General features: G+C 37.1%; 1 protein-coding gene across 1 annotated transcript in view; it reads right to left on the minus strand.

Moving 5' to 3' along the window:
- LOC306847046 (ras-associating and dilute domain-containing protein-like) overlaps window positions 1-25,079 on the minus strand; it is a 36,765-nt gene that overhangs the window by 4,136 nt on the left and 7,550 nt on the right. The window contains exons 4-14 of the mRNA XM_079380785.1: window positions 24,259-24,587; window positions 19,693-20,367; window positions 18,170-18,207; window positions 16,577-16,749; window positions 16,276-16,388; window positions 11,902-12,121; window positions 11,328-11,500; window positions 5,168-5,312; window positions 4,775-4,953; window positions 3,671-4,013; window positions 653-771 (exon numbers count right to left, since the gene is read on the minus strand). Of these exons, the coding sequence (XP_079236911.1) occupies window positions 653-771; window positions 3,671-4,013; window positions 4,775-4,953; window positions 5,168-5,312; window positions 11,328-11,500; window positions 11,902-12,121; window positions 16,276-16,388; window positions 16,577-16,749; window positions 18,170-18,207; window positions 19,693-20,367; window positions 24,259-24,587 (2,507 nt within the window). The remainder of the gene's footprint in view (window positions 1-652; window positions 772-3,670; window positions 4,014-4,774; window positions 4,954-5,167; window positions 5,313-11,327; window positions 11,501-11,901; window positions 12,122-16,275; window positions 16,389-16,576; window positions 16,750-18,169; window positions 18,208-19,692; window positions 20,368-24,258; window positions 24,588-25,079) is intronic.

The following is a 25,079-nucleotide window of genomic DNA, read 5'->3' on the forward strand; positions in this document are numbered from 1 at the left end:
AGGGTGCCAATAATTCTGACCACGACTGTATGTAGGCTGTATTCTGCAAGGTAGGTTTTGGAACAAAGTCTGCATGTACTTAAGTGTACAGAGCTAGTGTTGCCCTGATTATTTTTAGTCATAACAGCTGTTGAGTGGCCTAGTTTCGTAGCTGTTGAGATGTTGTGCAGCAAGTGCTCAAATTGCATTACAGTTTTCATTTGACTGTTTTCTACACAGCAGTGTCATTACACAAAGAAATGGATATGAAGTACCATCCTTCTATATTTAAAACGGTAATTTCAACAGCATAATCACAATGAAGGAACAACCATAAAAGACAATGTAATCTGCTTATTAGAAGGGCCTTTTGCTTCAAATGCCTTCTCCAGTAAATGGAGAGAATGTTTGTGTCAAACAAAAACATATCCAGGTAAATTTCCCTGCTAAATTCTCATTTCCATTAATCTGCATCAGCCATCATGCAGTTATTCCATAAAAATGTACATACTGTGCACAGTCTACATACTATATATCATAGAAAGAGTAAGAGCAGTAGGGTAGTATGCCATTAAGTACATAGTCTAGGAGACCCATGTACACTAGCACAAGGGCGAGAGACAAGTACACAAGTACAGAATGATAAATAGAAAAGAAAAAAGATTAGTCTCACCATTCCATCTGCCAGCGCCAGCCCAAGACCATGAGGTCCTCTCATCAGCTCTACGGTGAACACTTCATCTCTATCATCCTCATCCTCCTCTGTTCTTTGGTTTCCTGTGATGCCGTTTTCTAATGAGAAAACAAAATCAAACAATTCATTATCAGCTCAGAAACTTCACTAGTTCAGAAGCACAAACAAACCAAATGCCACTGAATTTCCAGATCATACATCACCTCATATTCAGAAGAAAAAAATAAGAAAGTATATTTTGCATGAAGAACATGAAATTTGTTTCCAGGATTGTCAAGATTATTATAACTGTGATTATTTCCTGACAGTCAAAATGAAATCCGAATTGAAAAAAAAAAAAAAGTCAACTGACATATGTCGATTTTCACAGCAGGTTTGGTTTGTTATAAACATCAGTCAATTCTTCATATTGCACATGATACATAAGTATGAACCCTGACTTTATGATGTCTTTTCATGTTCCCATAAAGATCTTCTGCTCTGGGTTGGTGGAAACACAGGGTTTTCCTCCTATGCTCGGCCACCCGGCCAGCATCCTGAACAATGCTTTTCCCAATTAAGATTCCAGCCAGCAAGCCAACTGTAAATCCCCATGATGCTTTATCCACTGATCTTTTTTCTCCTGACATCACCACCTCTCTGTAATTCCTGAACCAGATTATAGGATTTGTGCCACAACCAAAAAAGCGGGATGATTTAGTGACCAAAACCAGTGTGGTCGAAACAGTTCCTTTGATAAGGAAAATCCACACTAGTCTTTAGAAGGAGGAGGCGGGAAACCAATGGGAACAGGATGCCACATGTAGGGCTCTACCACTCTTTATCTACAGTCAAACCAAAAATTATTCAGACAGATGATTTGTTTCTTACTAGTGGGTGCAGGACACTATAGTTCATTTATGTAAGTGAGGATAGCAAAATAAAGTAAACTGTGACATATTATACCCCAAAATTATTTGTACAGTGGACTACCAGCAAAACTGATAAAACATTTGGGACCAAAAATTTAATTTGACACTTTGACCTGACCATGTTTTATTGCATACCTTTCTATCAAAGTTATCTGACATTACCAAGATGAATTTGTTCTGATACAGTTTAACTCTTGAGTTCTGAGTAAGTTTTGGTTTGACTGTATATGTAAACTTACAAATGTCCATATTACTGTACGTCTGAGCATAGAAATGATTTTAGTTCATACTGTACTTTATTTTATAACAGTTTCAGCTCTACATTCTGACTGAACTGCGTTTGAAGCCATTGTTTGAAGCTGCCAATTTGCTTGGCGGCATAAACAGTCAAAACGTCCACTCTTATGTCAAAACGACACACATGCGTCATCGTTTCTTGTGAATGTGCATCAGATAAAGTCAAGATAATTTAGGAAAGAAGTTTCTATGTTGCTTCATAAAATTGGGATTCAACCACTGGAGTCAAATGGATTGCTTTTTATGATGCCTTTATGACCTTTTTGGGGCTTGACTGCTTTGGTGGAATGGAATTTCAGTGGAGGGACAGAAATCTCTCGGGTTTCATTAAAACTACCTTAAACTTGTGTTTTGAAAATGAACAGTCTTATGGGTTTGAAACGACAGGGTGAAGAAATTATGAACTTTCATTTTTGGATGAACTATGCCTAGTTATGCTTTTTTTTAGCTTTAAATTGCAGTCATACTGAATATTGGCATCATTTTTCGTATTGTTTTTGCTACTGTTTTATAAATGCAAAAAAAGTCACTCAAGGGTGTGTGCCAACGTGTAAATAAATTCACTATTTTACCATGGTTAAAAAACATGCCAATATTTTTTTTTTTTCAAGTTTGTTTCAAGTCTTTTTTCCCTGAATTTTTATGTGTCCTTGTTACAGTGTAATTATACATTTAGGTACTGAGTAATATTAATTAACTACATGTACTTACTATATGTTAGGATTACGATTGGGTTACTGTAACTTGGTTTGCATGTAATTCATTGTTATTAATAATAGTAAGTACATGTAACGTGTAACAAGGACACCTTAAAATAAAGTGGTGCAACTATATATAAAGTTGAAGTCTAACTCTTTTCCCATTGTGTCCTAATACAAATTCTTCCATCCAAAAACAAAGACTGAAAAACAAAACAGGGCATCCCAGGGTATTCTCAGAAGTACCATGTAAAAACCACGGCATATGAATATGGCAATAATCCATTAGCATGGTATTATCACCACTGGACCTATTTACTATTTGCATATTTTGCTTTAGATCACGAAGCTTCCTGTTTATTACTTTCCAATGCTGTAAAAATTTATGATATTTTTATGATTTCATCATGGAAATAATTTCTCGTCATTGATGAAACGGCAAGAGTTATTATTGTTTTCCCGACAAATATCTCTACAATATGTTTCAAAGTGCTTCAGAAGCTCTATGATTTATCTGATCTTGGCAGTCATATTTAGGCTGAGGCATAATTTTGATTGCTTAATGATTCTTTTAGTACTTCTACGGAAGAAATAAAGTGCTCAGGAATGCCAGTTCAGAATATTAACCTGTTACAAAGTTAACACCAGTTCCAAAGACTCACTCTTAAAGTTGTTCAGTGACCTCACCTGAACATTGCTCATTTTATAAATATATTACATGTGGGAGAGCATTCTGGAGAGAAGAGGGGGCTGGTTTCCTTGTGCAGCCAGAGCACACAAACCCAACTCCACATCAACACCAGCACTTCCCACACGCCTCCAAAAACAATACACCCTGCCTTTGAAATCAGCACGCTATGGGATGAAAACATCTGAGATATTTCTAAGAGTACAGCTGACAAACAAACAGAAGATGAATAGTACTAATGCTCAAGTAGGTTTAAATCTTTGTAAAACTACTTGCAAATGCAAGAAACCTTGTATTTTCCCTTTTTTTGTTCATAATCCTTGTAACTGGAAAGGTTTTTGGTGGAGAGAGGCAGTTCAGCATGTGTTTTAGCCTCTGCTGGGTCATGGTGAAGTGATGTTACCTTTCCTGTGCTGGCGTGCTGTCTGCTGTGCCGCCCCCTCCAGCAGACTGGCTTCAAGCTCAACTTGCTCAAGACTCTGAGGGGTGTTGGGAGGCGTCAGCAGGCAGGAGGGGTCGAGGGCCAGACTCTTGTGGTAGCCCAGGTCTGTATTTCCTGACAGGCTGTTTTGGAGCTCCAGGCACTTGAGTTTCTGGGTCAGGACAGCTTCACACGAGCTCAGGTTACTGTGAGACCCCCGAAACTGAGGAGGTGTCAAGCTGAGATGGTGCTGATCCTTCTCCTCTGAGTCTTGGCAGGTGATTGGTTCAGATTTTGTTTCTTCAGTCAAGTTACTGCAGGAGCCCTGAATGCATCCGAAATGTCAAAAACAATTGACACACTATATTTCAAATCAATTAATTTTTTTATATAACACTTTTCAAGATACACAATGTTTCAAAGCAGCTTTACAGAAAGTCATGTTGTTAATTAATGCAGTAGTGCTTTAACATAGAGCAAGTTTTAGGGCTGGGCAATATGACACTACGTAACAATTATATGAGGGGTCCTCCAGATTTAGATCTGGCTATATTGTGTTATTGGTATGTAATATTGGTCAGTTCTGTTTTATTAAGAGATTTAAATGATGGTCAGTTAGGTTCTATTAAGATATTAAGATTTAAATATTGTTTGGTTTTGTTCAAAGCAAGAGTAAGAGATTCTAAAACTATTAATGAAAATTATGACTAGATGTTGTACGTTAAAAAGTCTGATTCTCAGGGAAAGTAATTAAGAAATTTAGGCAATGCTCAGTTTTGTTGTAAGTGAAAGAAAACAGAACGAATCAAGGAAGATGCAATTCTATTGTCTTCAGTGTAAAACAGCTAGTTGTTGGAGTCTGATGTGTTTATCATTTTTCAAATTAAATGGCAATCATTTAAGCAACACTGTTAAGAAATCTAGGGTAGGTTTATAACTATATCAGAATAACTATACTGACTTTAGTTGAAAATTGCTTATTTCTAAACTACAGGCCAACATTCCGAAATCTACTGTTAAACCAGTTTTAAACCATTGCATTTTCTGTGGCATCTGTAGGGAGTTAACAGCATGGAGGAGGTTTACCTGTGAAGGCTGATAATCAGACTGTGTCTGGCTGTCTGGGAGAGACTGGATAAACTCCTGCAGATGCCGGAGAGGAGTGAACAGCCCTGGCTCTGTGATGGGATTTCCCAGCTCCAGATTAAAAATGCTGCTGGGCAGGATTAGAGGAGGATGGTTGTCGAAACTTTCCAGGATATTAGCTAAGAGAAAACATTTTTGTTGTCAGGCAGAGGAACAGAGAATCTCAGTGAGTTAAAGAAAAGCATTCAAGACATCACTTAAGCCTTATCTTATAAAATAAGGCTGTTGGTATGAGAGATTTTGGAAATGACAATGGTTAAATATTGGAAATTGTATAATTCAATTACAAAACGAAGTGTGTGTGTGTGTGTGTGTGCTCATATTTGGGCTCACAGGTATTGAGGGCAGCTGCTGAATCCTCTGGAGATGGCGTCCAGCACGGAGGGCACATCCGAGCTGTGTTGTACTCTCTCAGCATGTGATGCAGCTGTGCAGGGTTAAGATGAACAAACTCAGCTCTCAGAGTGCACCATGATGCCTGTAAACACACATACAGATGCATAGAAGGATTAATCTGAAAGGGACCTGGTTGTGATTGGGTCAAAAATTCCCACATAAAACTAGTTTTTGGGACAAACTGTACTGAGCTCAGTGAATAACGGCAATTTCAAACCACTCCATGCACAAATTTCTCAGCACAGTTAACTCTATACAGGACAAAAGTATTGCAAGTGTTGGATCAAACCTGTCATCACATCAGTTGTTGCAAACATTCACAGATCACACAGATCAATTTAGATGAAAGATGTGTATAGTCTGCATAACAATTAAATGGCAAGTTTTCTAATAATAGCACCTAAAGGAAGTATGTACAAGGGAAAAACCAAAGGACCTAAGACTGGACCTTGTGGAATACCCTTCTTTAGCATCGGAGCACCATATTTTACACAGTTAAGTTTACACAAATTAACTTGTAGAATCTAAAATAGGCTAGTGCCTGTTTAGAAATGTTAACACAATATGGAATATTGTTGTGTTCTATATTGACAAAAGCAGCACTAAGTTCAAGTAAAACAAACAGAGAAATGTAACTCTGGTCAAATATCATGTAGTCTCAGTTCATTTCTATGCAATAATGAGAATAATAGGGTGGACAAACTAGTTTCTTGTATTTTTGATAAAAAATAAAATAGTTTATAATGATATATGCCTTGAATTGACAAGCAAATTCTATTCTCGAATAAACAAAACATATTTAAAATACCACAAAGGAAATACAGCCAAAACACTTAAAGGACAGCTCACCAAACAACACTCCACATTTGTTTTCATTCTCCTTCAGTGGTGTCTTAAGAATAGTCGATCTTAATAACAGGGTAGTGTTTTCCTCTGTGTCATTTTGAATCCAGAACAAAACAACATCCAGTACTTGTATGTAATTAAACCAGTCTCTTCACAAAATTTAGGAAACAGTGGCTGGGAATGAAGATTGTACAAACTCGCCAGCACAACAGACCTCTGCCGAAGCTGACAGGATATGTGTGGCACATGGTTAAAGTTACAGCTTAGTTTAATTCAGCTCAGAGTTCATCTTTATTAAAGATATTTTTGTTTATATATTTCAGTGCTTCGTTCAGTTTAATTTGAATGAAGAATAAAGTTCACATGTCTTGTGCAAAAACAAAAACACTATTGTATTTAAAATATGTAAGACAATCTTTTAAATGATGAATGTAAATTTTACAGATAATTGCTTAATTGCATTTACCAATTACATAAATCTAAGTAATGAACTGGGGTGAATGTAGTTTTAGCTGATGCATAGACATTTTTGAGAAAAGCCTCAAACACGTGATGGGTGGTGTCACATTAGTCTGGAAAAGCCACGAGACAGACTAAAGTCAAAACAGTTGTGTTGTTGCTTTGAACCATTGCATTAGAAAAATGATAAATATTTAATGAAGCCAGGTCTGGATAAATGTACCCGTTTTGATGATGTGAAACAATTTTGGAGTATAACTGGAATATGAAAAGGATATACTAGAACCCAATCCCATAAGTACAACAGGTCTAGATGTTGGGTGTATCAAGTTTGTTTCAGTAGTTCCTTGTGAGCTTCCTTAAACATAGACACAAATGAGACAATAGATAATGCACGTGGATAGCTGCTCAGATCATCTTGGATAAATCTGATGAGAAATATTTAAGATTTCTGATTTTGTTTGCAGACTTGACAAACCTGAGGGCAGTTTAAGACACTGTTGAGTGGCACATTTGCTGGAGGTTTTTTTTTTTAAGAAAATGTCTATAATTGCTTTTCATTTGACCTCATTGCTGTCTAAAATAAATAACTGAGACATTAAGGAGAAGTCATTTTGTGATTTTTCTTTGCTATGAATACCCACAAGCAACGGTCTGGGCTGAAGAGTCCGAATGGCTGTCCCAGAATAGATGGATGGAAAAGGCGAAAAGACATCTGAAACTATGTGCAGAAATGGTTGTTTTACAAACCACAAACTGTGACCTCACGCCATGGGTGGAACCTTAAAAACCAGTCTCCTAGTAACTGTGACATGCAACCATTGTTTGTTGACAGGATAGAAGAAGTTAACATTCAGTAATTGCACACTGGATGATACTGACAGACATATGCGGTCTCATTTGTCTCGACAAGTGCTACATGTGCTAATATTATTAGCTAGAATGGCACAATTCTTCAAGACAAATTTTAATGTTGGCTAGAGTTGTCGAAATCTTTAAAATAGCTTTAAAAAACCTAGAAGTCTGAAGGTTAAATCACCCTTGTGCATTTTAAGTAGTTTAAGATCTATACAGCATTAAGAGTGAGATAGATTTAGCGATTGCTGGAGTGTTCTGAGTAGTTGTCAGGGTGTGCTAGACTGTTGCTAGAACTTTCTTAGGCAATTGCCAGGGTGTTGCTAAAATGTTCTAAGTAGTAGAGTGTTGTGTTCCTAGGAAAGTGCTAAGGTATTGCCATATGGCTGCTAAGTACTAGATGGTTACTAAGGCTGTCTGTTTGGTTGATAAGGTGTTGCTAGGCAAAATACCCTTTCACATTAGTTGCGTTTCCATTACAGGAGATGCTTCTGAAACATACCATGGCACGACTGGTATTAACACGAGCATTGACTAGAGCGGCCTTGACTATCAGTTCTGGTGGCCATGCCGGAGCCGCAATGCAGTGTAAATATTAATGTTATCTAAATATTAATGGCAAAGAAAGCCCTGTATACTTGAGATCAGCCACGTATGATGTGTTTCTTATAAGGTTATAGTATGTTGAAGCATCATACGACTTTTTACGTACTCCATGTGACCTGAAAATGTGGAAAAAAATGTTTCCATTGTAGTTTTGCGAACTATTCATTTTTCGAATTGCCTGAAAAAAAAACACCTCATGCGAGCATAAAAACATTTTTGTGATGTATGGCCGTTTTTGTGAAATTGACGCGTTTCCATTAGGCGTATTTTCAATTTGAAGGCTAATGGAAACGCAGCTATTTACAACTGTTAAATTCATGGCATGCAAAATCCTTGGTAAACTAATCCTTGGCCAGAACACAATCTGTTTAAATTACCGATTGTCGGTTTGTAGAAATGTGTGAAACATTGCTCAATTCGACGTTAAAATTCACATATACTCACGGTGAAAAATTACATTTACATACATGGATATTATTTTGGACATTACTATTCCATCACCCATTATGGAAATAGTATCTAAAAAGTAACATTAAGTGGAAAAATAATGGCAGTTTTCACCTCGCGCTCATAGCTTTGGTTAGGAAACACTTGCACAGTCTAGCCACAAAAGTTCAAATATTTAAATTCACCTCGAATCAAATCTGAAAATCTTGCAATATGCATACTGTATGAGCAGATCTCCTGTTCACGCAGCTCCTGATTTACTTTCCACTGGAAATAAATATATTTTCTGTGGTTTGTCAGAGATAATGAAAAAGCAGCTTTAGACAGATACAGAAAACACCCAATAAATTAAAGCATACTGTTTCAGAAAAGGCAGACTCAACTGTGTTTGGTGGATTAGAAACGCCTTTAATCCAATTAGGACTGAAATGTTTTTGAAAAACATACTTCAAACTGTTCAAAGTGCATTTATGGTTGACGGCAGAATGCAGAACACATAAACAGAGCGGTCATGTGAGAGTGAGTCACGTATGTGTTTGTTTGGAGTGTGTTTAAAGTAAACTCATCTCATTCAAGACAGTGAGATCATGCTAGCCCCTCCCACCCAGAGCTGTAATCCAGCTCTCACGTCTGCTGTGTGACACTTTGACAGCTAAAGAGCTTTAAAGGTCAAAGTTCACCAGTCAAACGACAGTCAGACTCTCAACTGCTGTGAGCCGCTTCACGAGACCTGTAAACCCCCCACGGTACAGGATGTGTTTGGGTGGCACGCTGTAAACTTTGTACTGTCCTCTGTTATTGTGCCTTTGTTTTATGGTATGATAAGCTACAAGAGAAACTAATTTCCTTATGCACAAAAGAGTAAACAATGGTTTCTGAAGGAAGTTAACAGGTTTAGGACCAGACAAACAGCTGTTTTGAGTTCTTCTATTTCCTGTTCATCCAGGTACTAAAGTCTCTCCTGCTTGCGGCGCTCCGTCTACATTATGAATTACAAAGTGATTCAACTTTGATGACTTAACTGAATAATGCATATTATTTAGGATTACATGACAGACCATTCACAGATGAATCCATCGGCATGTTCTGACAAGCTCAACTAGGTTTTATTTATGTGATGTACTGAAAAACTGCATGACTCAAGATGTAGATATGACCTTTGTCATGCGATTGATGCCATCATGCGGTTTTATTGAATTAACCTGATACCTCAGGCAATGCTGTTGGCTTGGGAAACAGGTTTGCTTAGCGTTTCTTGAAACATCACGTCATTTTTATAGTCCTAGTGGCTGCTTGATGACCAATAAAGGGCTTTATTAGGATAACTGATACTCACAACCTGTCAATTCAGCAGTCAAACCCAGATTATAACCTCCAACACACCTTGCTTTCAAACCCAAATTCATTCTTCATTGCAACTAAAGAGCTGCCTTATTCATTCACAGTTCAGTGAAACTAGAACAAGATGTTCGTCAAAAGGAAGCTGAACAGACAATATAGGAATGCATCAGCACCATTTTTGACACACCAAGCAAGTACAATACACAGTTTCTTTTGGCAGTCATCGATACCCAGTGTTCCCACACTTTATGACCAATGCATTTCCTAATATGGGAAATTATTTGTTTTTTATTTTTTTGGACTGATTCACTAATGAATCATTCAGATGGATTTGTGAACTGTTTTGACTAACTCATTAAAAGCAATTCAAGAACAATTTTCTCTCAAAGCTATGGCTTGCAAGCAATTTTACTTAAAAGAGCAAAATCTAACTGATGGACCATTTCAGAGTTTAACAACAAAAAATGATGCAACACTTTACAATATGGTTCCATTTGATGACATTAGGTAACTACTACATTAAAGACGTTCACTAATACATTCAAATTATTATATTAAAATAAACAATTGTATCTGTTAATATTATTTAATGGACCTGAGCTACCAAACTAACAATGAACAGCTGTATTTTTATTAAAACATATATTTAAAAAGATTAATAACAACTGTAACAAATGAATTGATCATTATTATTCAATGTTAATGCAGGAATGTCACCTAATATAGGACCTTATTATAAATTGTTACCCATATCACTATATAAACTTTTTTTTTCACTATATAAAGATTTTTACTAATTTCATGACTTCTATATAAATTAAATAATAATAAAAAAACACGATAATAGGAAACAACATACTGGCTAGGTTCACCTCAAATAGTCCACATCAAAATTTGCCATAAAATTAAAGAAATAGTGTAGCCATTTCATAAGTGTAGCCAATTTATATTCTCTATATTACTTTCCATGGTGTTTAAAATTTGACTAATTTCATGAATTCTCCATATCTGAAAAAAAATATAAAAAAATTCCATGAAATTTCCAGGTTATCCATGACAATAGGAAACTACATATTGGGTAGGTTCACCTAAAATAGTTCAAATCAAAATTTGACCCAAAATTAAGGAAATTATATTTTGCTTACAGAAAATGAAACACAATGCATTTGAATGCAATGAAGCACAATTCTCATTACGAAATCAATCAATCAATCAATCAATCAATCTTCTCATTAGGATGCATTATTAATCTTAATGGTCTTAAAAACGTAAAGGCTTCAATACTGTCTGCAAAATATCCATTTACAAAATGTACAAATATTGTTTAATTTATCAACCGGTAAATCAGTCTGTTATTATTATGGCATTTTGTTCTGCTGTTAGTGTTGGTTTTTTTGGTATAAGAGCATTTTATTGTGTATGAGTATATGAGCATGGCAGCAGAATTACAGAATAAAGGCACATCTCTAGTGCAATACATCTATAAATACTTAGTGTTTGTATCTGTGTAAGCATGTGTGAAGCAGTTCAAAGGGTTTCTGACCTGCAGTAGGGTCTCCTTGGGAGTTGCGAGCAGATTGACAGCAGAGGAGAGTCTCTGGAAGAAGTCAGCAGCCAAATCTCCCATGCCAGTGCTCTGAATCCAGTCCATCAGCAAATCCAGGTTGGCCCGGATCTGCACTCCTCTAGACCACTGGTAGAAGCCACCTCCGGACCCTTAAAACACGTCAACGTCTCAATAAGTGCAAGAGGTAACATGTTATTCATTATAGCTTTTCAGTAATTGTCAAAAGTCACAATCTCACAAAATGTCAAAATCTCAATTCAAACTAAACCAATTTACATTTCATCATAACTTTGTCCGGCTCCAGGAAACTATTGTCATGCAAACAGCTATGCTATGCAGCCAGTGTTATTTACACCTAGGTGCAAATATTCACTCCCTTGTGAAAAATTCCTGTCCAAACGAAGTATCAAGACCACTGGAGTGAGAACAGACGGTTCAACCACATAGTTCACACCACGCTCTCTCGTCTTACATGTTGTAGCCATTGTGGTTGTGGTGTAAACAACATGTGCAACAGGTCCTCAGAAGGACCTTTAGTGCGTGTGCTCACCTCTCTCCATGAGTGTGTTGAAAAGTGAGGCGTTGGTGAAGAAGAACAGGTAGGTCAGCAGTTGAGATGTGATCTCGCTGTGCACCTGGAAAGTGTTGAGCAGGTGCAGTGCCTCCTTCAGGACGTCCAGGATTTGGCTGACTCCTGTAGGCATGCGCAGCTGACCGCTCTCAGAGAAAGGGTTACTGTCCAGCAGCCCCGGTAACATGGCATACATACTCTAACAGAGGGAATGGGAAAAATGTTTGTTAACTGTGCTTACCAATCACTTAAATATATAAGATATGATAGCTTTATTACGAGAAACTCTACAAACTGACCCCATATACAGTCATGTGAAAATTATCTAGTAGGATTTTATGTAAAATGTAGCCATATGAGTGGCTACATTTCGTCAAATCGTAATAAAGAGTTGTAAATCGTAATATACAGTTGTAAATCTTAATATAGATTTTCAAATCTGAATATTGAGTTGTAAATATGAATATATAGTTGGAAAAATATTGACTAATATAATTTAATATAATAATGTTACTGCCTTTAATATAATTTAAAATAAATTAAATAAAAATATTTGAAAATAGAAGTATCAATCCAAATTCTAAATATATACTTTAAATTCAAATGTATATAATTTGAAAATCTTGAATAGCTCTAAATCTAAATATATGCTACTGTTCAAAAGTTTGGGGTCAGAGAGATTTTTTTTTCTATGAAAGATGTTAATACTTTTATTCAGCAAGGAAAAGTGATCAAAAGTGACATAAGGGTCCATAAAAAGTTGTCCATTGATGTATATTTTATTATGATTATTATGACAACTATTTGAAATCTGGAACCTGAGGGTGCAAAAAAATCTAAATATTGAGAAAATCACCTTTAAAGTTGTCCAAATTAAGTCCTTAGCCATGCATATTACTAATAAAAAAATAAGGTTTAATATATTTACGATAGAAAATTTACAAAATATCTTCATGGAACATGATCGTTACTTAATATCCTAATGATTTTTGGCATACAAGAAAAATAGATAATTTTGACCCATACAATGTATTGTTGGCTACAAATGTTACTGTGCCACTTATGCTTCTTTAAAAACATTAAAAAAACAACCTTACTTTTGAGTGGTTGTATATATAAACATATATCGATCCTGAATATATATTTCTAATATTTTAAATCCTCAATGTATAGCCGAATACATAATATGTAACGCTATAAATATGTGTGTAAACTCTGAATGTAAATATGAAACTAAAACATTACAGAAAGCACAGGACAGAGCAATACAGGTCACATTATTTTTGCAGGTCACGTAGCCAGGAGCAGTGCTGTGTGCAGTTCCTGAAGTCAACAGGAAGTACGGCACAGGCTGACTTCCTCTCAGCGGGGTGATATGCGGCTGTGACTGGACTCTGGATAATGTCTCTGCCCTGACTGCCCATTGTTACAGCACCAGTGAGAGTCCTGAGAATCATTTAGATAAGACTAAAGCAGTAGACGCATCTCACATCCACACTCACTTTTCCCACTGACTAAACCACTGCTCCCCCTCAGCAACAGATAAAAGGATTCTGTAAACAAATAAGGAGCGAGCAGATAACTGTGCCAGACTCAGGAACTCAGGCAAGACTGAGAGCCCAGTGGGGGCGTATTTTATCACAGCGCTCACACAAACACAGCATACTGATCCAAAATAAAGGAAAATATCAAACAACATTCACCAGGAAGCTGTTTCTTTAAGAACAAGGAAATAAGGAAAGAGAAAAAGGTCTGGCAAGAGATTATGACCATCCACTGCAAGTGAAACGTGAGGATTCAAACTAAAGGCATAATACCAATATTAAGCATGGAAAAAACATTATGCATATTGCGAGACTTAGAAGCCCGAAATACACTTGGACTCTTATTTTGAAATCTATATGCTCTACTTATGTCTATATACTGGCTGATCGTTTTAAGATGCAGGTGATAAAAATACGCAGTCTTACAACTTTTTTACAGCAAAACATAAAGTGTGTCAAAATTCATCAACAGTTGATCGTAAGCAACTGCTATAAATATGCATTTTCATTGGCTGTGAACTGCTCTGAAACATCGAGCCTGTAGAAAGCGCAACAGCCCTACATTTTTATTTTAAAATGCGCAGTGCTCATATATAATTACACCATAACCTTTTTGAGTTTAATAACATTAGGCAGTTTAGAAATGTCTGTTCTTCCATCCCCAAATTACAGTCCTCTTAAAATGATAATTAAGACATTTGATATACAATTTAAGGTATTTAAGAAATTTTTTACCTTAAATTTAGTAAAACTTAGGGACATTTTATCTGGTCACAACTGCAAAATTTCGTAAGAAGAAAAGTCTATCGTCTGTTGTCAACAGCGTAGAAATCAGTGAAGCACAGCTCACATAGAACTTTCAAACCAAGCAGCAAATCCGTGACTACCTTGAATCCATTGCGAAATCTGTGCGACTAAATTTTTCTCCCTCTCGCAAAACTGCCAATCATGTGGATTCCTATTGACATTACTGGATTTTGTCATAAAAATTCACTGAACAGCAGTAAATGTGGCTGTTCCTCAATAAAACCCTTAAAACACACACACACACACAATGCCAATATGTCAGGGCACAACAAAGGTTAATGAAGCTGAAATAAGTGGTTCACACTCATCACACTCCATGCACTTCAGCCACATGAGGTCATTGAGAAACTACCCAGAGCCAAAGGTCCCGCCCCCATGACTCGTCACTGACTGACACATTCTTGCCTTGCCTTTTGGTCACAGCCATGACATCATGGCATTCATTGTAATGATGCCTGGATCCCACCATTCACAACAACTGATATACAATGGAAATGTTATGATTAAACATTCCCAACATGTGTTAATAGAAAGAAGTTAATGTTCCTTATTACAATGTGTTTAATGATCTGTATGCTCTTTTACCATGAAAACACAATTTCCTGCCACCAACCAATCACCTTACACAGTCTGGCATCACAGGTAACAGATGTCAGACCGGCTTCTTCAAGGACATTTCTATGGTAATGATTCAGAAACTAAATTCATGATAACTGTTCATTTCCTGATGGGCGTTAGTTATGACTGCTTTAACTGGACACTCCTCTCTCTTTCTGGTGACGAGAACAGAATATTTCCTGCTCAGGAAACAGATGAACTCTCCAAACGTGGAGGTCCACAGCTGCTTCTCCATCAGGCAGAGGATGGCTAACTACAGCCGTCATGTCTGCTCCACTGACAGCCCCCTTAACCCCTGATACATCAGTTGTTTTCTAGGACAAGACTGGAGTGACTGGACTGTGAAAGACATAACCTTTCCATTTACTATTCATCCACAAAGTTAATCTACAACAAATGCGTCACATATTCGGAATTTCTTGTCTTCAACTAGCCCGGATTTCAAGGTGACTTCATCACCTGCAGGATTTTCTGCTCCACTGAACTGATGTAACTCTGACATAATTTAATAGAGAATGAGTTTCGTGACATTTCCTTAAGTGTTATTTTGGCGCTGTTTATATACCGTAGAATTTATTATTTTGAATTAAGTTTACTTTTCATATGGTCTGTTTTTTATTTTAATATTAGTTTCAATTTTATGTGCATTTTGTTTTTATGTTTTATATTTAAATAACAGCTATTTCAATTTTAGTATTAGTAATTTCAATACTTTTACTTTACTTGAAATAGTTTTTGTTTTAGTTAACAATAACAACATTGGCTTTCTTGAGAGGTTCCCAAGGAGGTACATCAAACATTAAAGAAATGGTTCGGTTAAAAATCGAAAACTAATACATTTTCCGTATGTTCCATGGAGGAAATAACAATGGACAAATAAATAACAATTTGAGTCGGCTTGAACAATTCCTTTAAGAAATTCATCGAGGACAACTACAGCCCGGAAATAAATGTTGTCAACATCGTGTTCCAAAACATTCCACGCTCGTCTGAGAGAGGCAGGGATTTGTCATTAACTTGAGCATTGAGAAAATACACTGTTAATGTGTTTGTTTTTGATTCTTTGGGCAGAGAGGACAAGTTATCTCGCTCACCAATGGCTATGGCCAATCCCTATGCCTCTGCTGCCTTGTTATGACTTTATTTTGGCTTACAGACTGGAAGCGTAAAATGGTGTTTACACTGTTATGTCCTGTTTTACATATTTTACATGCTTTAGGGCTAGGAGGAACACATTTAATGGAATATAAACATTACCTATCAAGAACAATTACTAAAAGGTTATACTTTTAGTAGTAATATACTAAATATAGTACTTAACCACACACAATCTTTAAATAATTTAATCAATAGACAGACATAATGGTCTTTAATTTGTACTTACTTTAGTGAGATAGTAGACACACTGCTGGAAGGTGAACATGATGACTTCCTCTAGGACTGTCATGGCCTCCTCGCTGGCAGCTTGTGTGGACTGGATTTGACAATCCACTGATTCTGAGCAGATGGAGACATGATGTTATTGCACATTCACAGAAGACCTCAAGTACCAGCTTTCTATTGTTCTGAAACCAAAAGCTGAAATGAACCGATAACTAAAGCAACGAGCCAAAGAGGCCATGTGTCACAGTGATCGAACACATATTTAGCATAATTTAGGGACAACACAGAGTGAAGGTTTGTACCTTTGTCCATTTCCTGTCTGTCCTGCTGTCTCCATGTTAAGAGCAGAGGGACCTCATGTTGGACGAAGTGCAGCAGCTCAATGGAGTTGGACATCCACAGCACCAGCGGCTGCAGGCCTATGATCAGATCCTTGATGTTCAACACATGCTGCTCTGACATCTCACTGGTGCTTCTGTAGCATAGAGAGCACAATGTTCTCACGTTATACATTCATTTATTCATCCATCCGTCCGTCTGCCTATCCAACAAACAATCATCCATTCTTCATCAGACCAACCAAACACTGATTCTCCAAACCAAACAACCATCTATCCAACTATAGATCTCTTTGTCCAAACAAACAACCAATCGTTCATCTGTAAAACCAACCAACCATTCATATATCTAAACCATCCACTTAATCTTGATCTAACCAATCAACCAGCAATCTAAACAGCCACCCCTTCATCTATCAGTCTATGAACACCTATCTATAAGCTTGTTCAACCATATATCTATCCATTTGTCTAAACAACCATCCATCTACCTTTTGGCATGTCAGTCTAAATATCTGCTGAATATAATCAACCAACCATTTACCTCTAACCTTTTTTTATCTGTCTGTCAAACCAACCCAGCAACCAACTATCTTTCTGTCTAACCAACTATCTATCCAGCTATGTGTCTATCCATCAAAAATGTATGTCCATCCAAATAACTAATAAATCATCTGTCTATCTACATACATCCATTGATTGGTTAGACATAATGATATAGTGATTGATTGTTTTGTTGGTTGGATAGACATATATATATATATATATATACCCCTCTGACTATACAACCATACATCTATTCATTTATCTCTCAAACCAACCAACCAACCAATTCAATCATTAACCATCCATTTATGTATCTGTCTGTCTGTCCAACCATCTAACATCCATCCATCCATCTAATCAACCAAACATCTGTCTAAAAGTCCAACCAACAAACCAACCATCTTAACAACTAATTAAATTAAATAAGACAAAGAAAATCTGGTTTTGGGGCAATGATGTCACTGGCTTCACAACTTCCTATACATTTGAAAACACTTGCAAAACCTTTTTTTTTTTCTTGGCTTCTTGACTTTGAATAGCCCCAAAAAGAAGCAAGCAAACCAAAATAAAAATAAAGAAGTTGAGGTTAATTTGCCACCCTTTAGTACTTCCATTTTAACCACTAATCTGTATACCTCACCACAATATGGAGGGAAAAGATTAAAAATCAGGATGTAGACTGAGCGGAAAACATCAACTGATAGAAAATGCCAGCTCTCTGCTAGCCAAATCTACAATTTGCACATGAGACAATCAGAGTCTGAACCACTTTAACACTGCTGTCTGTCTGCAGACAGATTTATTACTGGACACTTCAACAGTTAATGACATGCTCAAGTGGCCCTGTCTCAGGTCATGATTGGGTGCCACAGAGAAAACAAAAGTGAATAGAGCACCCACAGCACCATGGGTGATAATGAGCTAGTTACTGCCGTTCTTTAAGTTCCCTGCTCTTATTTCAGAGAGGCATGTGAAAGAAGAATGGTTGCAGAAAGAAATAAGCTCTCTCACATGTCTGGCTGCAGAGCTGCGAGTTCTTTTGTTCTTTCCTGTAGAGGAGAAAAAAAATGTCAAAAGAACAGATCTGTTTAAGTGTACTACAACCTACAAATCTCGGATGACAACAATGACCTATTTTAGCTATCCAAAAGGGGTCTCAAACAGGACATGTTCTTGTGTTCGGTACTCAGTTGGTTTGGATATATATATATATATATATATATATATATATATATATATATATATATACACTAGTGCTGTCAATCGATTAAATTTTTTTAATCACGTTAATCACATTCATGGACTGTGATTAATCATGATTAATCGCAAATTTAAAATACTAGGATTTACCTGTAAATCTGTTGAAATACAGAAATGCATGACAAACTACCGTAGTTTAAGGAAACAGAATCTTACACACCTTCGCTAGGTATGAGACATAATCCTTATTATTCTTTTCTTTCAGGCATTATCAGCCTTTATTCTGGCAATAAAACATTTACCAAGCCACATCGCTTCAATCCCAGTATACATTTACCAAACTATTATCAAAAGTGTTTCTAAATAAATACAACAAAACATTTTCTTGCGACCTTACATGAAGTATTATGATAAAATGCATTATGAAGAAGAATTGGACCTGTTCTGCAGCTGCATTAGAGCTAACATTAGCATCATGCTACAAGACAATTTATGAGATTAATAGTACACTTTTACTCAGAACTCACTTTAAACCACCATCGAGTGTTTGTAATAACTTCCTTTTGCGATCACATGTGTACACTTTGGGCGGCCGCGGTACATTATAAAAGTAGCCCAAAAAAAATGCAACCCACGGTTCTGTAATTCTTCTCGCGACTGTATTCTCAAAATAGCCCAATTGTGTGGGAAAACCGCGACCCTGGAAACACTGGTTTGCTGTACCCTTATCACATGAGTATACATATCTCTCACGCACTGTCGCTCTCTCTCTCTCTCTCGGACACACTTGCTCTCTCTGTGTTCGCTTCACTTTTGTCTAGCCCATCGCCTCATAATCACACAATCCCTGCGTCCCAATGTGCATACTGTCCACCCTATCGGTCCTAAATGGTATTGAAAATTACTAATACCACATAGAATTTAGGATGGATAGTGAGCACATTGGGATGCAGGCATAGATTACCTTCCGCGCTGCGATGATGGCAAGAAGTTGGGGTCAAACCTGATCAAACGATTAATTTGCGATTAATTTAAAACGATTAAAATTTTTAGATTAATCGCATGCGTTAACGCGTTAACGTTGACAGCCCTAATATATACATATATACATGTTACTCCAAGGTACTTTGTTGGCTGTTCCATAATCTATTCTACCAGCCTGCAGAGTAAGATGGTACTATGTGGTATTTTGTCAAGGTATTTTAAAGAATACCAAGGAACTATCATGGTATTTATGTCCAAAAACACCATCATATTACTATGGTACAACATTTAATAGCATGGCGCTTTTCTTTTTAATGGTATTTGTTTATACTCTATAAACTCCCACTCACCCACATGGTGAGCTGGACCTGATTAGCGATAGAGAGCAGCAATTTCCGGAGGTGAATCAACTCAAAGTTGGTGGTGGAGTGCTGAATGCACAAACACAGCAGAAAGGCTGGAGTAAGTTTGGGTTCTTCCCCTCCTGGGTCCACCATACTGAGAATCTTCTCCAAGACCTGATCTTCATGCTGAACCTGATAAGACAGCGACAGCACCCTGCCCTCCAAGTCCCTCCAGCGGGCGGCCATTTTTTGAGTCCTCCTCTTCCTGACGGATGTGCCACACAGTTTACAGGGTGACGTTGTGGCTGGAGGACACAGGGTGGGCATCCAGGATGGGGTCTGGAAGGCTCCTGAGGCTGTAGGGTCCTTGAACATAAATAGATAGTGCTGCCCGAGCCCCACCAGGTCCCCAGGACACAACTCAACCTCGTCATCAAGGGGGACACCGTTGTGCGTAACGTGTGCGCTGTGGAGGGGTCTGAGCAGGGTTCGCATCTTGCTACTTCCCTTGGTTTGGTCACTGGTGGCGTCTAGACGCTGTACGCAGCAGTGCTGAGGTAAGATGTCAGGGGCAAAGAGTAGGACGTCCACTTTCAGGATGACCTCATTCTTACCAGTGGAGGATTCAATGGAGGAGCCAAATATACAACTGTTCCCACTCATCAGATAGATCAGAAAGTCCTGAGAAGAGAAGAGTGGTTTTATTAATTGTGTGCCAACAGAATCTGAAACAAAATTAACTTACAATTAGACAAACAGGGTGGGGAAAAATGATTTATATTCCAAGGATTTGATAATTTGGGATAAATGTGTAAAACATGTATTCGCCTTCTGTTTTGGTGATACTTCCTGCATCTTTAAGTTTTTTCCTTGCCTAACACTCAATATGGGCCAACATGGTCTAGATACAAAAATTTTATGCACTGTCATGTTAAATATTTATTATAAATATTGAAAACTCTAGCATTAGATTATGAATTATTTGCAAGTACTGTTCTTAAGGTGTTAACAATATAATAATATTTTGCATTAAATGCAGTTTTTAGCTACTATCAGAACCTACATAAAATGAGAGAAATAATTTCAAACTCGTAAAATTATATATGTATACATTTAAACTATAACACTTATCAGAATTAATGTGGCTGAACTAGCGCTATTAGAGTTAAATACTGCCAGATTTTACTAATCTTTTATAAAAATCTATATATATAAATATCTGTAGTTTTGACAAAAAGTGCAGTTCTGAGGTACATTTGTGAGACATTACAAAATTATTATTTTTATTTTTAAAGTTAACGTCTTCAGCACCGTGTTACTTTTAAATATAAATATTTCTAATTCTATTTTAATTTATATTAAGTATTAAATTATGGTTTATAGGCAGGTGCTTTTAGATTTTTTTTTTATTACGTTCATTCAAACACCTCAAATTAATTTTAAAGAGTGAATGCTGTTATATTTTAAACAAGTGTCTGTTAAAAGTGTGAGACATGCTTTGTTCTCAAGAATCAATGTTATGTAATCCCAGTGCACTGCAATTGATTGTAACAGAAGGAGGAAGTCCAATATAAAGATGGCCTTGTCTAAATTCTTCATCTGCTTAAACGGAAGCGTCAAAACAGACTGCACTGTTAATTTATTGATCCACTTTATGCTGCTAAACCACATGATTTTTCTGCTCTGAAGAAGCGCCTCTCAGGACTATGAGTGACTGACATAGAGCTGATCTAAGTCCCTAAACCCAAGATAATCTCCCAAGCACTTTAGGCTGTAAACTCGCTCTCCTTCACCCATTTACAAAACTTTTTGCTTGACACACACTGGAAATAGACTGAGGACCCCCATCATGATTAAAGTGGACAAAAAATAAATCTAAGCCCACTTTCAGGACCATATACAGTGTAAGCCTTGCTTACTCAACATAATTCATCATATTTAGCTGCTGGAACATTTCAAATCACTGATGTCAAAATCACATAATCGATATTTCCCTGAATTCAGATACATACAGTTAGTAGCATGTCATATAATTTGTGCGTGGAAAAACAACCCCATATGAGACTAAATTTACTGTCTATTTTAATTTAATTACTACATTTTCTAGTCCAGAGTTTCCAGTATACACTGCTTTGTTGATTATAATAGGATGGGAAAAATCCGGTGTAGACTTTGCGAAACAGGAATACTAACATTTCCAGCTAAAAACGTGGAGGCTCAAGGGACTATAGCCAAAAGCAAGAGAAACAGCAGTGCGTGGCAGAATGAGTTGTGTCACTGCCAGGGCTCACCGCAGGTTGATTATTACCTTCAGTAAAGTGCAGTGCTGCACAAGTCCTCACGGTGCTGGAATTTTAACTCCTGATTATAGTTCAGCATTTAAACGAGACAATGCTCATATAATTACTGCTAGAACTGCAAACTCGTTTATCGCTCTCTCACATGCATACGCTTTGAGCAAGAAAATTAAATGTTCTTCTTCATAATCTTAAATTAAATTATAATAACCTTCTCTGCTTCTGAAACTATTTATCTGGCTCCATTCTACTCAGTTTTCACAATCATGTCCACTGTAGACAGATTCTCATTGAATATTCCATTTCAACTGTAAACATTCCACATTGAAAAAGCTTAAAAAATGGCTTGCGGATGGCATTTCATGTCTATTTTAAATATGTCTGTTTATTTCTGTGGTCACATTGTATAGTTATGGTTTTCCAGTGTAATGTGTACATGCAAAATCTCGCACACGCTTGACAATGCATACTAAGCAACGCTGACTGAGGAATAGCAGGGTAGCACAATTCCTGTCCCTGAAAACGTGCTTGGCTTTCCCACACAGATCGCTACATTTAAAGGGATAGTTCACCCAAAAATGAAAATTTGATGTTTATCTGCTTACCCCCAGGCCATTCAATATGTAGGTGACTTTGTTTCTTCAGTAGAACACAAACAAAGATTTTTAACTCAAACTGTTGCCTCAATCTATTTTTACTTTGCTGTTGCCTTTAATCTGTTGCCTGGATCTCTGGGTTTATTAAGGGCTTGTGGGATTCAGTGTGTTTCTCTCACGTGCTTCGGCTCCTCCTGTGTGAGAGGTAAGCTGCTGCAGGCAGCTCTCGCGTTGAGCTCCAGTTTAGCTCCTCTCCCATTGCCGGCCAGTCCCAGGACGCCAAGAGACACATGATCACCTGCCTACCACATGTCTGCCTGTCTGTCCAAATCCTGTCACTCTGACCTAGGCCAATCCTGAAGAAAACCCCACCTCTCTCTAACGTGAGTGGCTACCAGCCAGGATACTCATGACCAGATTAAACGGTTTAAGTCAAGACTTTACTGCACTTAGTGTCAACAACATGGGATGAATGCACCAGTGACTTATGTAAGGTTTGGGAAAGCCTCTATGGTGTCAGGGACATTTGAACACATTGTGCTTTCTTGTTTGACAAAAATTGCAATTTTAGACTATTATATGATACACATGTAGCATCTCAGACTGATGCTGGTAAGATATCAAGGCTAAAAGAACAAAAAAAAGTATCAAATAACACTGAAGCAGCCACTTACTTGTTCAACAGGGTGTGCAAATACCTGATAAAAATATAATTCTCCAGTGCAGTGTAATGCATAAATATAATATCCTCAAACCAAATACATAAAGACGTTTTCAGCTAGTTTTAACAATGAAATATTTGGGTAAAATTGACAAAACCTCATAATCATAACAAATTTTGTATACAAATTTTACAATATAAAAAGTTTCACCACTTTGCAGGCAAGTTCATGATCTTAAATGAGAAAAAGCCACAAAATTTCAAAACATCAGAGGTTAACCACTATTTTCAACAACTCAAAGACTGAAATGGGTCAAATTGACCCATTAATTCAAGGTCTATATGGCTTAGGCCCTTCCTTTAATGTAAAATGTGAGATTTTTTTATCCACTTCAAAAGCAGCATCCAGTGGTTCTTTAGCTAGCGTTAGCAATCACTGTTCTTTGTATACTTTAAGTACCACAAATTCCCTTGTGGCATGTTTACACTATTTTTAGTGTTTGCCTGTTTTTTACTGTCTTCTGTCTGTTGAACTTTTCTGCTTTTTTAGCTGTACAGGTACTGAGTCTCCTGTTGTCTCCACTAGTAAAGTATGTTTCATTGTCAAGTTTTCACTCTTCACATTACAACACTACACTATGCTACTAGCGTATCTACAGAGGTGGCAGCCAATGAGTGTGAGGATGTTTAGTGAAACACTATAGTTTGAATTAGCAACAAACTACTGAATTCACCATAAAAAGCCAAACGTTCTCATCAAAAAGCCACATGATTTGATAAATCACTGATGTATATAAAGTGTGGGAAGGGATGCACTCCAAAGTTGAATACTTTAGGTTTAAGGTTACAGAAAAATGCTTATCTCTAAATAAGAACAATAGAAACAGAAACAGTGATGTTTGTTTAAGCAACACACCACTAAAAATATTAAAGGAAGCCATGGATGTCTACAGTTTCAGAACCATAACTAGCACCCTAATCCAAATACACAAAACAAGAACATCACTGAAGGCCTTACCTGTCTGTGGTTATATCCTTGCAGCAGAAGGAAATATGGGAACTCAAAGGGCAGGTGGATGGAGTACTGTGTGTTGTTGTCATCGCTGCTTTCCGTCTCCTCTTTCTCTGCGTTGAGACGGTGAGCCTCTTTATCAGCCTCTGCCTCTGGATCCTCCTGTAGAGGTGCATTATGGGTCTCACTGGCTTCTTGTCCCATAGTGGAGATGTCCATGTCACTCAAGCTCCTCCAGATACCCAGAGCATCCAGCCCCTCATTCGTCCCATCCACAAACAGAGAGGTGACCCGTGCACGAGCATGCAGCAGCCTTCGGGCTTGGGCATTGAGGCCTGGGGTGATACAATTTTTAAAAATACATGATTTACACAAAAATTTATATAATTTCACATTGTCATGCTAAAAGCGTATAGACAACAATTGCTTAAGAGGATAATAACACTTACTATGGCTTAGTCAGACTTCTTACTGCATGAACAACAATTGTAAAGCAGCATAAGCTCATAACTGCCTAAAATGATTAAATGAAATACAATTAAATGTTTTAAGATTAAGCTTTCAAACATTCTTCTAAATAAAGTTGTAAATCTGCCACATTTTGTTCAGATGATCTGCTGTAAAATGACTCTGGATGGGAGAGACGAACAGTGTTGGGAGTAATGAATAAGTAATGCGAGTTTTATAACAAGATTACTTTTTTCAAGTAACTAGTAAAATAACTTTACTTTTCAATTGAATGTTTTCCCATTTATTAACTAACAGCTCTCCTTTCCCCATGTTGGGAGAAATCGGGAGTAAAGGTCCTTGCACACTGAGTCCGAAAT

The sequence above is a fragment of the Barbus barbus genome (genome assembly GCF_936440315.1).
Source record: "Barbus barbus genome assembly, chromosome: 3".
NCBI classification, from domain to species: Eukaryota; Metazoa; Chordata; class Actinopteri; order Cypriniformes; family Cyprinidae; genus Barbus; species Barbus barbus.